Raw genomic sequence first — 15,473 nt, forward strand, 5'->3', positions numbered from 1 at the left:
CCCCCAGCCCCTGGCCCCCAGCAGCTGAGTGCTCGCCTCCACCAGAACGGGGAACAGGACTCCGCAGCCAGTTTGCAGTGAGTCCACTGCTTGGATAACAAAGGCAAAAGGCGCAGAAAGGTTCTGAAAACCAGGCGCGACGGCCAGAGGATGCTGCTCAGGACACCCTGCTCCCGCGGCACTGCCCGCTGGCACCAGGGATGCCCATGGCTCTCGCTAATTCCCTGGCTGACAAGCTGGCAAACAGGCCTCACAGAGAGGAGAGCTGGGTGAGGACAGGCACGACGGCCTGGGGTGCCCACTACCCCCTGAACGGACACTGCCCACACCCCCCGGCCCCGCCCCCAGGAGGGGCCAGAGTCCGGCAGCCAGTGAAGCACAGACCGTCCCCACAAACGCCCAGAGCCACGCGCGAGGGCCCACGGCCTCGGAGCCCACGCGCCTCTGTCCCGACCGCCTGGCCACGTGGGAGGGAAGGGCCGTTTTCACAGAACGCAGTCGTGAGGATGACACGGGCCTCGGGAGCGTGGGAAGGGGCTGGCGTGGCCCTTCTCTGTGACTGAGGGGCTGCCACATGCACACCCCGCCCTGCCCGAGGCCACGCAGACAAACGCAGACGTGGTGTCCCTCACTGATCAGCGCGGCTTCCGGAGAGGTCCCCACGGGCTCAGCCACACCAGAAGAAACAGAAGCGGGAGGTTCCGCCTTTCCACCTCAAAGAGGGCAGCGTGGTGGAGCCTGGACGCAGGACGGCCCTGTGGGCAGGACGTGCAGCGGGCGGGCACCCCCGCAGACTCCTGCCTCCTTCCAGGGCGCCTCCCCTGCCCACCTGCCCCCGCCTGCCCCTCCCCGCGCAGGACCAGGGCAGCCCGGGTGCCAGGCTCCTCAGGCGGCTCCTCAGTGGCTCCCACCCCTCAGCTCGGAGAGAAGCGATAGATGGACGGTCTGCAAGGAAACCGCTCCAGGCCGGAAACCGCTCCAGGCCAGATGCCCCCGACAGCTTCCAAGAGCGGGAGATGGCCCTAGGCTAGTAGCTGTGCACAGAGGACACCCCCTGCATGCCCCAGCAACACCCCCACCCGTGCAGTGCATACACCCAGGAAGCACACGTGCATACACGTATACACACGAGTTTTGCACCACATGCGCGAACTGCACACAAGCTCATGCACACACCATGCACATGCACACACACCATGTAAATACCCATGTACATGCAAACACCTATTCGCTCATATGTGCACACACCATGTACATGTGCAAACACGGCTCATGCACACAATACCCACACTGTGCAATGCACACCTGTACACAGCCATGTACTTGCACGCACGCACACACACCCACACCACAAACAGGTCCATGCGTACACACACCGTGCACATGTGCATACACAACCCGCCCCCACCCCAAGACATACTGCACACACCCATGCACATACACCCACATACCACACGTCTGCACACACAACCATGTATGCGTACAACTCTGCATGCACACGTGTACACCCACACCATGTACGTACACTCCATGTGCACACCCATATCTGTGCACGTGTGGATACTATATGCACACACGCAAGCCCATGCACTGCACAGACACACGCAATCAGCCTATAATCCGATCGCATACGTCCTGCAACACACCCACAGGTACACACACACCCCTGCACACACGTGCACATACCGTGCACACACATGCACCCACCCCCATGCGCTGCCACACCCACACGTGCCTCCAGTGTGCACAGGTGAATACACTCATGCACAATCCTGTGCACACACTACACACGTGTGCAAGGAGCTCACGCTCCTGCACACACACACACACACACACACACAGCACGCCTGAGATCACTTATTTTCCGGCACAGTCAGAGACCACATCTGGGTACCAAACCACACAGCCACCGTTTCTAACCAAGTCCCTCCTGCTGTCCCGCTTCTGCTTCCGCTGACATTGTCCCACGTCTGGAACAGCCCTCCAGACCCCACGTGGCAACCCAGGGGGGCTGTGAGCTCTGCCCGATGGTCACAAACATGCTTTTAAAATGCAACAGAGCCAAGGGAGGGGGATGGGTGTGACCCAGGCACCAGAGGAGGGGAAGATGGGCAGTGCGGGAGGAAGCGGGGGAGGGGTGGGTGACTTGGACAGTGCGGGGAGATGACCTGGGCAGTGGGGGGGGGGGGGATGGCTGAGCCAGGCAGTGGCCGGAAAGGCCTCAGGAGCCTTTGCTGGGTCTTGCACCACTGGCTGTGACAGGGCTGACAGGCCAGGTATATTTCCTACCGTGAGCTGGACCCCCAGCTTTGGGAGCTGATGACTCAGTCTGTAAACCACGATTTTTCCCACCTCAGAAGACTTCGAATGCTACTTCCCAGTTAAAGGGAGAAAATCCGGCCCCTAAATTGATGGTCCTCCCAGTGCCCCCGGCGGCCTGCCCCGCCCAGGCCACCTCCCTCGGGTGGCGGCCGCCACCTCCAGGAGGACGGGGGCCTCTGCTGTGATGGGCTTGCGGGGGGCCCCGCGGCCCAGGACGCCACCCCTACAGCACGGGCACATTCCTAACGCACCTGCAAAGTCACGGGACGTCCACAGGTTCCCAGACGAGGGCGGGACCTCTCGGGGTCATTCTCCTGCCACACGAGTCCATCAAACACCGAGGCAGGTGTGCCCCAGACTGAGCGCAGGTGCCCTCGAGGTGCCCGCAGCCCCAGGTACCCTGACGAACCCCAGGCTCTCCCTGGAGTTCCTCCGGCTTGGCACCAAAGCATGCCCACCCCCACCTACCACTGGGATCTCAGAGGCCGGGGCTACGGCCGCCTTCCGGGGGGACGGCCCTTGCTTCCTGGAGACCGCCAGCCGGGGCCTGGCTGGACCACGCAGCCCTGTCCCTCCCGACTCTGGACGTGCCAGTCTCTCTGCTGCCTAGGGGTGGGGGCCCGTCCCTCGGCCACCTGAGCACGGACCACGAGGTCCTGTGGCCGGTCCTGCCTGCATCTTCTGCGCCTCGCACCTGGGTGACCTTCAAGGCTGCGGCCTTTGGGAGACGCTCGAGGGGCTGACGCCAGCTCAGGGCACACGTCCACAGGGCTATGCCTTTGGCAGCCCCAGGCCCCCTCCCCCCTGGCCGGCTCCACAGCCCTGAGAGAGGCGCTGGACCCCGGTCAAGCGGGAGGGGCGCTCCAGACCCCAGCACTACCCTCAGGAGGCGCGGCTGAACAAGTCCCTCGGGACGTCTTTCGACTTCAGCTGCACCTGGGAGCACGGTTCACCGCACGTGACGTGTGCGTTTAAAGTAGCGTCAGAGACTGAGGGCAACGTGGTGGTCAGCACCCGGACGGCGCTGCTGAGGGCCGCCCTTCTGATCCTGAAACGCTGAGTCACGAGTTCACAGGTGTTGGAGCCGCTGCTGGGGGCTCACCAGGCACCCCAAGGGCCCAGGTCCCTGCTTCTCTGGCCCCTGAACCTCGCACCGCTGGTCTGGGCGCCGACCCTGAGCTGCGAGCGCCCGGCCGCCTTGGCCAGAGCCTGGACCCGTAGCGAGTCCCATGTCCAGTGGATGGTGGGGGAACCTTCAAGCCTGCACACGTTTGACCACTGGAGTGTGGCCCAGGAAGCAGGGGGTGACCTTCAGAGGGAGCCTGAGAGGACCTGGCTCCCCAGCGCGTTCTGATGCCAACCGTTCCCTGACGTGGATCTGACGCGTTTACTGCCAGGCCCGACGCAGACGAGGGGGGGCCAGGCAGCGCTCTCGGCCCCACTTGCTCACCAGGTCCCGTCTACCTGAGAAAGCTTCCCTGAACCTGCCGAAGGCCCATTTTCTCCCAAGTGATAAGAATTCGTACTTGGAATCCATGAAAGGAGAGAGATGGGTGGGAGAAGCCCGTGATGCGGCATCCGTGTCCTTCCAGACGGGCCCGCGGGCCGAGCGCCCACCCGGTGTCCTGGCCACTTCGTAATCGTCTCTCTCCCCCCACCCCGGCCCTCTGCAGCCCCGGGCTGGTCGGGAGGGAACGCACTGTTATTCCTGCAGATTTCAAGACTCTGGGAACACCAGAGCAAAACCCAGCAAAAGCTTACATACCCGAGAAAGACAAACATGGACAAACCAAACCAAAGCCCACGCCACGACGGTTCCAGAAAGATCCAGAACACAGAGCTGCCTGTGTGGGTCCCTCGTAGGCTAATCTGAGAGGCCATGTTGGGAGAAAGGAGCGAACAGACCCCTGCTGTGCTCAGTGGGGGTGGGGGAGGGGGAGGAGGCACAGGTGGGCACAGACAGATGCACGGACAGGAGGGCAGTTACCTGCTGGCCCAGCGAGCGGCGGTCCTTACCTGGGAGGGAACGAGATGTCCAGTTCATACAGTCTGTCCTTAAAGACAGACAGCTCTTTGTCAAATTCTAAGAGCTGAAGGAAAGAAACAGAAAAAATACAGGGTCACTTTGGTTTGCCTCCCAGGGGGCACCAAGAAGCCCTGGGGGAGGGTCTGTCTGCAGCAGGGACCTGCAACTTCCTGGAAACAGGTGTTGCTCCAGCACCTGCCCTGCACATCACCCGGGCCGCGTGCAGGCCTCCCGAGGGCGGGCCCCCCGGGCGTGCGGCCGGAGAGACCGGGCACCCTGCAGGCCCTCCTGTGCGAGCCCTGCTCCGGACTCAGCCCCTCTGCCGCCGGCGCTGGACCCCCACTACCTGTGCTGATTGGCCACGCAGGGCCACCTCGCCCTGCTGAGACCACGCGGTGCAGCCGCCGCGGGCGCTGGCGTCGCCTCCGAGGTGCCCTCAGGCAGTGTCCAGCAGGGGGGACTCCGTTTTGCCCAAACTAAGTCAAAAGAGTAAGAGCACTGACCTCACACGGGAAGATAAAAAATAAGACCTGGCCCTGAGGGACCCTTCAGAGCCACACCCCACGGGGCACCGTGCCCCCAGGAGGGAAGGGCACTGGCAGTGTCTGGCCACCATGGCCACGCACACCCTGGGGACGCGGTCATCACTCACGTGCCCTGCAGCTGTGCGGGAGCCCGAGGCCACACCCGTCCTCTCCCTCTGCTACCTCACCCATCACTCCCAGAGCGTGCAGTTAGCGGTGCCGTGCCACAGCAATTACCGGGCGCCAGGCTGCTACCTACGCCACCTGCACGTGGCCCTCGCCGCTGAGCCTGCGTGCACCAGGCCAGCCATCGGCCGGTCAGAGGGAGGCAGAGCTGACACCTCCCCCGGCAGGAGCCCTTGATGGCGTCTGTGGTTTGCGTGGGGGGATAAACCAAAGCTCCTTTTGCATAGACGGGACCACTTCAGACACAGCTGCCTGATTTCAGTCTCACACAGGGTCCTGCAGCATCCTGGACACCCGGAGACGGGGGCACAAAGAGCCTTGGACCCTGCCTGGCGAGGCTTGGATACTGGACCCCACAGGTGACACTCGTGAGCCCATATCTGCTGCGAAGAAGCACCCGTGGCAAACCTCACCCCACTCAGCACCCCCTGGTGGCCATGCCAGGGGCCCTAGGGGTGCAGGGCCAGGAGAGGGGATGCAGGATGGGGAGGGGCATGGGGTGGGGGAAGGGTTTTGGGATGGGGGAGGGGAGGCACAGGGCAGGAGCTGTGGGTGCGGGAGGGGAAGGGCGGGGGCGGGCATGGGGGGACGGCTGAGCCCCTCAGCTTCCCGGCCCCAGTGGCCCCTGCCTCTGCATCGAGGAGAAACACACCCCACTTCCAGGGAGCAGCCCAGGCCAAACAGCTTCTGGAAGGCTGCAGAGTTAGCACCTCAGGGGTGCCGGGGATGGAGGAGAACTGTGTGTGTGTGTGTGAGGGGGGCGGTGAAGCATGAGCGTGAGGCCTGGACCAGTCCTGTGCTTACACGTGTTTGCACGCATGTGGGCCTAGAGATGCCCTCGCATCACACTCGCAGGTACACACCCCCCCGCGGAGGCCGGCGAGCATGTCTCATCCACAACGCTCCAAGCGTGAATTCCTGGGCTTCGCAGGTCAGACGGGAAGACAGCCGTGATGCTGCGTGGCGGCTGCAGGCAGGCGCGACCGTCAGGAGAGGTGCATCCACGGCACCCCTGACGACTGGCCTCCCCCACCCAGAGGACTCGGTCCAGCACCTGGGAACCTGCAGGCGCTGAGCGGCCCGAGCCTCGCCCACCGAGAGCGGCCAAGCCTTTCAGCTTCTCCCAACTTTAACTCAGACCCTTGAGAGAAGAAGAGGAATATCCTGGACACGGTAAGTCCGCGAGGCGTCCCGATGGGCTCGCCGCCCCGTCCTGTGCGCGACGGGCACGCGCGTGTCCGCAGAGCCCGCACGCTCGCTCAGTGCCGCTGCTCCGGCCCCGCCGCGGGGCCTCCCGCCGATCCCTCGGTTGGCGGCGGCTGTCGCTCCCACAAGGCCCGCTGCCCGCGTCCTTCCTGTGGGGCCCTGGCGCTCGGGCTGCGCTCCGTCTTCGCGTTTGGCGTTCGGCTCAGGACTCGCCGAGCTCCTGAGGACCAGGCCTTCCGGCCCCGCCTTGAGCCTCCAGGCGCTGCCTCCCAGCGACCTGCGAGGTCTGCGCGCCGCGCTGGGGTCTCAGCTCCGCTGTCCGGCTGCGTCCGTCCTGACACTTAACTCACCTGTGGAGACTTCCACCTCAGTGACCGCTGCTAGCATTTCTCATATCTTTTAATCTGCCTACTTTTTTCAGGGTATGGTATCTGTTTATGTTTCGGATGCTTTCATGTTTTCAATACCTTTAAATCTCATCTTATAATTTTTATCAAGTATTCAGTTATCTGATGTCTGTGGACTCACTCTACTGTGGAGTGCTTCCTACACGCTTTGTACCCGGGGCTGTGTTTTGTTCCTGCTGCCCCACGGCCCCCACGGCTCCATGTCCTGAGTCCACGGGAACGATGGGGGATGGAGCCACGGCTGCTGCCACAGGAGGCCAGCGTGAGGTGTTTCTGATTAGAAATGACAGTGCATTTCTGTTGAAAGGGTAACCTGTATCTCTCTGAGATTTTTCACAAGTGGTAACCAATTTCACATGTATCTTTAACATTCTTCTTGATTACAAAGTGAAAAACAGAGCAGGGCGTGTGTAGACGATGATTAAGCGGTGGCTGATCGTACGTATCTGTCAGGCGCTGTCCCGGCTGCACACATTCCTCAGTTACTGCAGAGACGCCGCGCTGATAAAGGGAAAGAGCCGGAAAATCGATGCGCCCCGAGCTGGAGCAGTTGCTACACACCCAGAAAACATCTCTATCCAACAGGCCGAGCGCGGTGGAAACTCACGCGCCCTGCCCTGGGACAGCCGCAGAAAATTTAATCTCTCCAAATCCTCACCAGGGCACTCCATCCTGCAGCCCTGACAGCCACACTTATAATTAATTATACAATTTCGATGGGAATATCGACTAAACAAAGCTATAAATCATAGAAAAAGTCAATAGGCATGGACACATTCAATCATGTCCCGGCCAATGATTACTACTCTTAAAATACAATAATTATTTTCAGAGCCAGCTTGAATTAAATTTCTGTCAGGTGGGAACAAGGCTGGTGGTTGATCAAGGATGAGATGGATTTGGGGGCCGAGGCCGGAGCAGCACATCCATCCTGCTGTGGGCGTCTCGCGTGAAGGTAAGATGTCCTCTGAGGGCTCTGCAGGCCATGCATCGTCCCCCAGGGGGGTCTGGACGCCCGCCTCCCAAGTGGGACTGACACGCCGAGCTGCTGGGGCAGTTACCGCGGAGCCTCGGCCCTGCACCACGGGGACGCACGAGGCCGCCCCCTTCCCCGGAGATTCCTGACCCGACAGGCGGGGCCACGGGCCTTCCAGACCCACGTGTAGACCCCGTCTCTGCTTCGACTCCACTGCGTCTTCTCATCTGAGTCAGCCTCAAACTTCTCCCAGATACTCAAACTAACTTTGCTCCACCTTAAAGGAGCACAATTTCACATGGTGAATAAATACAGAACTAGATCTTACGTCTAACGGTGACATCTGTAGTTTCCAGGGTGGTGACACATTCTCTAAGTGCTAACCGAGGGCAGCGGGGACTCTGGACCCACCGTGACATCCCCGTGCCCCCTCCCCCCCGCCCCGCATACCTGCCTCAGGACCCTGTTTCTCCCTCACACGGTGGACCTTCCTTCTCGCCAGTGTCCTGGCTCCTTCCAGAATGTTCTGGCCCCCTGGCCACCCCAGCGCCACTCTCTGTGTCCACCGTTCCCCTCCCAGGGCGTCTCCGCTTTCTGCTCGTCCTGGTAACCACACTGTCCCTGGCTTCGAGGGGCCGTCTCCGTGCTAGGGGCCCTCAAAGCCCACCCCGCCCACCCTACTCCAAGCTCAGAGGGTCGCACGGCTGCCCAGGGAGCGGACGGCACCCCGAGTCTCCTGGGCACCTCACCCCACAGAGGCACACTGAACGCGTCGTGTCCCCAAACCTGCCCCACGTGTTCCGGGCCTGGGAAGTCACAGGACGGCAGCCAGACACGGCCGCGCCCTACAGAGCCTCCCGTCCAGCCCAGCAGGGCCGCAGCTGAGCCGTGAGTGCCGTGTGCTGAGCCCAGGCGCTGCGGGACACAGCAGGAGCCCACCGCACCGGGACCCGAGGCCCCCTGCGCAGCCGAGCTGGGAACTGGCCGCGGGGACGCGGGGACGCAGCACGACAGGCAGGGGGAAGTGTGTGAGGCGGCTCGGAGCATCCGCGGGGGCAGAGGTGCCCCCCGTGCGGCTGCAGGAGGGGTGGGGGGGTCAGCACAGAGGCCCCGGGCGTGATCCGCGCCTCGGAGGAGAGGTCAGCGTCCCGGGCTTTACCCGACGGCGGTGGGAGGTGGCCAAGGCCCAAAGCTGGGCCTGACTGGGTGGGCGTGTGACCAGGCCCGGGCGGGCTCCAGGCTGGGGGTGGACAGAGGGGCAGGGGTCGGGAAGAAGGCGGGGGGGCGACGGCCGGGGGCGGCAGACTCAGACGTGTGGCGAGTCCAGGCCCAGGAGCTGCCGGACGTGCAAGGCGAGGGAGGCCCGGCGGGGGACGAGGGCTTCCGGGGAGGACAGGAAGGTAGGGCGGGTTCACGGGCTGGCAGAGTCTGCTGGACATCTGGAGAGCCCCTCTCCACTTAGACGTGAGCCCTCTTCTGAGCGCCTGGCACGAGAGCTAGGGGTCCTCCCACACAGAGGCATGGAGCCCCCAGCCGGGCTGGAGCCGGTGCTCGGAGGGGCCTGAGGCAGACGCGAGACAGAGGCACCGTCCAGCGCTGGAAACTCAAGACCCAACGGGTGACCCGGCCACTCAGGGGCGCCCAGGGCACAAGAGCTGAGCTGGGGGCAGAGGGGGACCAGGGAGCTGACCCATGAGGGGTGTGGTCCGGGGGGGCGCTTCGGAGGCAGGCCCTGAAATCCAAGCGCATCCCTGGCCTTTGGGGTAAAGGCGCCCCTGGGGGGTGACAATGGCCTTGGTGGCAAGCAGGCGAGGTGGGGTGAACCGGGAACTGAAAATGGGGACAATGGTACAGACGGCCCCTTACCAGGGCGGGAAGACCAGAAAGGCCCCCAGGAGGCGGGAGGGGGAGGCACAGGTGCACACCTGGGCGTGCGGTGAGGCTCCCGCAGGCGTCCCGACCGCCCTCAGGCGCCGATGCGTCAAAAGCAGGCCCAACTGGCGCACAAGAAGTAAAGGGCACCGCAGGCGCAGGGCCCCGTCGGCTCTCCCGCTGCAGGGGCCGTGCCCGCCGGGTGGTCTGAACGGCAGGCGTCCGCTCACACATACCAATACTTCCCTCTGCACACACACACACGCACACACGTGCGTTCGCAGCAGCCACAGAGATGCCCCCGCCAGTTTGCACGGTGGTTCTCTTTCTTTCCAAAGGAAGCCCAGGCCTCTGTGGGCCGGCCCTGAACCAGGGGTTCCGCAGCCAAAGCTCCTAGCCCTCTGCCTCTCACCGGGGAGGACCCCAGTGTTGAGAGCCACACTGGCCGGCACAGGCAGCGAGGCGGGTGGCCACAGCCCAGCCGGCGGCAGGACGCGCCCCCAGGAAGGGCCCAGTGGAGAAGTGACGGGAGGGTGAGGGTTCAGGAGCCGACCCACAGGCTGTGACGGCACCGGGAAGCATGGCTCTGGGGAAGCGGGGGCGTTGGGAGGGGTCGGCACCCCACAGCAGCTGCTAGGGGACCAGCCGCACGTCGGATGCCAGAGCTCACCGCGGTGCCGTTGTCGTCCCGGAAGACCTCCTGGTTGAAGTAGTCGAAGAGCTTCTTCTCGAGCTGGAGCATCACCTGCCAAGGGAAGGGCCGTCAGAGCAGGCGGGGCCCCACCTCTCCCGCCGCGGGGCCCACCGGGCACGGCACCCCCCGCACCTAGGACAGGCACTGACATTCAGAGCACAGACAGCTGCGCAGGGGCTCACCTTCCGGTCGTTGTCCGACTCTCGGAATATCAGCTTCACGACTTCGTTGGTGTCGGCGGCCCGGACGGTCTGCATCGTGGCCTTTGTGCAGAGAGTCTGGGAAAGACACGGAAGGAGCTCAGTCCCCGGAGACATGCCAGCCCGCTGCCCGCCTCCACCGCTCCCCGACCTCGGCTCAGGGGCTCACACCTCCCGTGGAGGGACCCGCGGCTCCAGACACGCGGGGCCGCACACCCGGCCCTCTGCCCGCCGCCCCAGGCTGCCCCGAGGACCAGGGACCAGGGGGCCTGTGGAGGCTGGGCAGGGAACAGTCTGACTGGCGGTCCTCCACAGCCACAGCGGGAGGGACAGTGAAGGGCAGCCAGACAGGCCCCGGGGGCAGCACGGGGGACACAGAGGCCACGCCGGGGGCCCTGGGCAGGGACGCCCACCAGCTGCGGCGGGGCAGACGGAAGGGCACGGGTGACAGGCTGACTGCAGATAGGCTGAAAACTCTATTAAATCCAGACTCCTTTAGAAAATCCTCCCTGTCCCAACCTGGGTGTGGGGCGAGGAAAGGCAGCAGGATGGGGGTTAAACAGGGTTGCTCCCCAGTCAGGACGAGGGTGGAGGCTGGCGCAGAGGCCGCGAGGCCTGGTGCAGTTAGGGGCACCGCAGGGCCGCGCTGACCACACCAACACCGCAGAGACGAAGTGCAGCTCTAAACGGGCTGAGAGACACCCCAGGTGCACGGCAAGTGCCGGCGAGCATGTGCGGAGACCAGGCCCCGCACCCCTCCCTTCGGGAAAGTCCATCCACGCGGAGTCCAGAAAGGACAGAGCGGGGGCCGCGGAGGCCAGGTGGGGTGAGAAGGTCACAGCTGGATTTCAGTTCGCGTGTAAGTTATACCTCGATAGGGCTGTTTTGGAAAAAGCACTAGGTGATTTTTATTAAAAAAAGAAAGAAAGTAAGACCACCGCAACTGAACTAATGTTGACTTAAAAAAAACCCTCTTTGTCTAAGGAGCCCTCGTGAGGTCACTTCACGGCAGAGCCACGGGGCTCAGAGGCCGCGGGGCTCAGAGGCTCAAAGCAGCCGGCTTTGCGGGACATCCTCCCGCAACAGGCCCCAGGGCCCGGGGAGGCCCGGAAGCCGGAAGCCGATCCCCCTTGGGCCGCGCGTTCCAGGACAGGCGTTGGCATTCAGAGCACAGACAGCTACTCAGGTCAAGCCCCCCACAGTGGCTTCTGGACTCATGTGTCACAAATCAGTCTGGCCGCCTTCAAACGGCCGGATTAGAACAAGCGCCTGGACCATCCGGCCCAGCGCGGCCACCCTGCCCAGCCCCCGGCGAGGAGGTCACCCCATCCAGATGCTAATGCGCTTAAGTGGCTTCAGCCCAGTGAATGGGGAGGCCCGGCAGGCAGACGGCATTGTAGCCGCCCGACGATTCAGGAAATTCATGGTCTTCTCCCAAAGGCATCTGCTGGAAACTTTTTAAAAAATTGCTTTATCTCTCGCCACTTCAGACGGGCTCCCAGAGGATAAACATCTGACCGGCCCAGCCCTTGGAGGGGCCTCTCTCCCACACCCGCCAGGCCTCCTCCCGGGCGGGCCTTTCAATCGCAGTCGTGACCACTCATGCAGAAACCCCTGGGCCAGGGCCTTTCCGGCTCGCCTGCTTACAGGAAGGCATTTTCCTCTTTTGAAAGGAGAAAACAATTTCCCAAATGTTATCTTAAAGAGCCACGTAAGATTCATTTCACGATCAGCAGCGGCAGGAAGGGCACAGGAGAGGCGGCCCAGCACTGTCCTGCTGGCACCCGGAGCCCCTGGTGTTTCACTTGGAATTTAGGGGCACAGGCTGCTGGGGCGGTGCCCACAGGACCCCACGCCGGTGTCAGCCCAGAGGCGCAGCGTGCAGCGTTTCCTGCGAGTCCCGCAGTCTTACAGCCACTGAATCCGCACAGCCCCCTGGGGCTCAGGGCGCCTGTGCAGCTGGCCCCGCTCCTCCCAGGGCTGCCCCCCCCACTGCCCCCATCCCGCCGTCACGAACGCTCCCCACCAGGGTCCAACTTCTATGCAGACAGAGCCCCTGGGGTCCCCACAGGCAAGCCCACGAACGCGGCCTTACAGAACCCACTCTGCTCTCTGCCAGACTGGCGCGGGGGTGGGGGGACAGCCAGCCCCGCACTCGAGGACAGGCCCTGGGGTCAGCCAGGAGCTGGTCGGGAACATTCGAGTCTGAGAAGCCTGACCTGGGGGATACGGCGGGTTTCAGAGTCTGGGTCACGACGCGCCTTCTGGAAAGTTCGGGCGGTAAGTTTCCGTCTGTGGAGGTCAGAGGCACACCGGTCGTTTTCTCATTGTAATTACTAAGCTTCTAAATGGTAAATAAAAGCCATAAGGCTCTCTTCTGTGCATCCACTTCGAGAGGTAGCAGGCATTAAAAAAAGCGTCTCAGTTGCGTTTACTGATGGCTCGCCAAGGCTTCAGACTCAGTTATTGTGATTCCAGAGACCCGGCTTCTGTCTGGACCCAGCACGCTGGGCCCGGAGGAAGGGGATCCCCCAGGAGCCCCAGCTGACACACACCCCAAGTTTCCAAAGGACCCAGCGTAGGCCGGGCCGGCGGGCACCTGTGGTCGGCGGGCACCTGTGGTCGGCGTCCAGGACGTGCAGTGTATACAGGGGGGCACGCCTGGGTCTGGGTGTCGGGGTAACTAGAGAGATGGTGACCGTGTAACGGAGCTAATGGAGCCGGGTTCCAGGTGGAGGGCCCTGGTGGGGCAAAGGCCGGGGTGGCAGCGTGAGAGGTGGAGACAGGGCCTGAGGGGGGCTGGGGGCAGGCAGGGAATGGCCGGCAGGCCACACGGTGTGGAGGAGAGCTGAGGGGACGCAACCTGTCTTACAGAGCTCCCAGGCGGCCAGGACAGAAATTCGGGGCTTGCCCCATCGGCACAGGCCTGCCCAGCGGCCCAGCGGGTTTGTTCTCTCCTCAGAGGCAAAAAGAGAATCAAAACACACTTCCATTCTACCTATTTTCTCCACCTGAGAAAACATAGGAAGCGACGCAGGTATTGGAAGCATATTTCGAATGAACACGAATAGCTGGTCTGGCTTCTGTCTGCAAAGCCCGGTGTGGCCTGGGGACTGCGTCTGGGTCTCTCTCCACCGGAGTCGAGAGTCCCAACATGTGAGCGTGCAGGGGTCTCTGAGGGACCCCGAAGAAGCCCACTGGCCCACAGCCCGAGTGTGGGCCCTGCCCTGCAGGTTCTAGACCCCGCGGAGGGTGCGGGCACGGGGAGGGGTCAGCAGGCGCTGGGGCTCGCCCCCCAGGGTGCTCCCTGCCAGCCTGGCATGTGGCGCCCTCCCCTCGTGCCCCGCAGGACGCTCGGGCCTGCAGATGAGGGGCCGGGCTCAGGGGGCCGCCTCCTGCCCCAACGACGCTCGTTCCCGAGTTATCCTGGCAGCTGTTTACGAGTCGGACACAGACTGGGTGCTGGTGGAGGCACGGACCCCCTTCCGGCAGCCAGCCCCCCGGGTCCCCGAGAGCCGCAGGCACCCCCGTTCTCAGCGACGGGCCTCACGCCCTGGCTTCTAGGAGGCTCCGAGGAGTGCCAGGGTCCCCGGGACGGCTGGGCCCAGACAGGTGACCAGGAGTCCAAGCTGCGGAGCGTGGTGGGCAGCAGGGGACGCGCGTGCAGTCCATCCCTGTGGCCTCCTGCCCCCTGCCGCTCTGGTTTCCCCCACACACCTGCACCCGGGGAAGGGGGCTCGTCAGGGCCTGAGCTCAGAAGCGGTGAGCGGGGTCACTGTCTGGCGTGCCGTCACTCATGGGGCTGCACAGAGGGTGGGGCAGGTTTAATCCTGATTTCAGGCAGCGAGGAAAACCGGTGTGGCCAGATGACTGCGGCCGTCTCAGGTACAGGCAGTGGCCGACCCCGTGCGTCTCTCCTCAGAGCCCTCTGCACTCTTCCCCTCCACGTGGGGAGCAGCGAGGTTTAAACAAAATCAAAACGAACCACCAAGCCACTCTGGCACCCAAATTTAGACACTCCCAGCAGATACTGGAAACGTTCTAGCTCATTCTGAGTAAGAGGACAGCACTCCTCTTTTTATTGAAACGCAGACCCCCTGCAGGACGGAACGCGGAGCCCCCATTTCTGCCTGGGCCCCCAGGAGAAGCTCACACCACGGAACGGGCCCCCAGAAACAGGGACCAGCGGGACCAAGGGCGTCCAGCCCCCTGGAGGTCCAGCATTCTCTCAGCGGCACCCACCTGCCAGTGACAAGGCCGCTTCCGGTCAAGGGCGTGGGTGGTGAGCCGGCACCTACACGGGGTCCCCCGTCCCCCGCTCAGACCTTGGGGGCTGGATTAACCTTTTTTTCCATCAAGTGGAAAATACAACAGCCTTGAAATGAAAAATAACCCAAAGAGCAGCTTCCTGACGTTGTGGAGCCCCCCCAGCCCCGCAGGGTCCTCTCTGTCCCCGTGGTGGCATCCTGCCGCCTGGGGCCTGGCTTCCAGCGCCTCTATTTGGACGTGGGCCCTCTGGAAGGACAGCCAGCAGCCTCCAATGTGAGGCCCGCTGCACACCGCGTCCCACCAGACCGGACACAGCTTCTGCGCCGCTGGGGTCCTTCCCGAGTGAGGACGGGGCGGGAACTCCACCTGCCCCGTCACAGAGCCACATGTTCCCGAAAACACAGGGAGCTGGTAGCGTCCTCACCTCCCCCTCCCCTGACCACATCAGGGACCCAGCTTGGCCGTCTGCGCCTGCGCAGTGGGTCACCGCTGGGGAGGGTGAGCTGGCCGCCCTGTTTTAGCCTTGGACGAGGCTCCTTCTGGCCCCATGGGAGACTAATGAGCTGGTCTGGACGGAAGCGCTGGTTCTGCAGCGAAGGGCCGGGCCAGCCTGCTCGACACCGTTACTGTGCGGAGGGGCCAGGGGGAGGGCGGGAGGCTGGCGGGTGGGCTCCATGCCCGGCCCTTGGCGTGCGACCCCGCTCCGGAGCTTTCATCCCGACAACTTCACGCAGGAAAACACGCGGGCCCTCTGATAGCGTGAAATCGGAAACAAAGCCGGGGCACAAAGA

General features: G+C 63.4%; 1 protein-coding gene across 4 annotated transcripts in view; it reads right to left on the reverse strand.

Annotated features, from left to right (window-relative positions):
* INPP5A (inositol polyphosphate-5-phosphatase A) overlaps positions 1–15,473 on the reverse strand; it is a 179,405-nt gene that overhangs the window by 11,101 nt on the left and 152,831 nt on the right. For all 4 annotated transcript variants that reach the window (XM_067708973.1, XM_067708974.1, XM_067708972.1 and 1 more), the window contains 3 exons: positions 10,396–10,491; positions 10,190–10,264; positions 4,339–4,412 (listed from right to left, as the gene is read on the reverse strand). In XM_067708973.1, coding sequence (XP_067565074.1) covers positions 4,339–4,412; positions 10,190–10,264; positions 10,396–10,491 — 245 coding nt within the window. The remainder of the gene's footprint in view (positions 1–4,338; positions 4,413–10,189; positions 10,265–10,395; positions 10,492–15,473) is intronic.

Source organism: Pseudorca crassidens, chromosome 16, assembly GCF_039906515.1.
Source record: "Pseudorca crassidens isolate mPseCra1 chromosome 16, mPseCra1.hap1, whole genome shotgun sequence".
NCBI lineage: Eukaryota > Metazoa > Chordata > Mammalia > Artiodactyla > Delphinidae > Pseudorca > Pseudorca crassidens.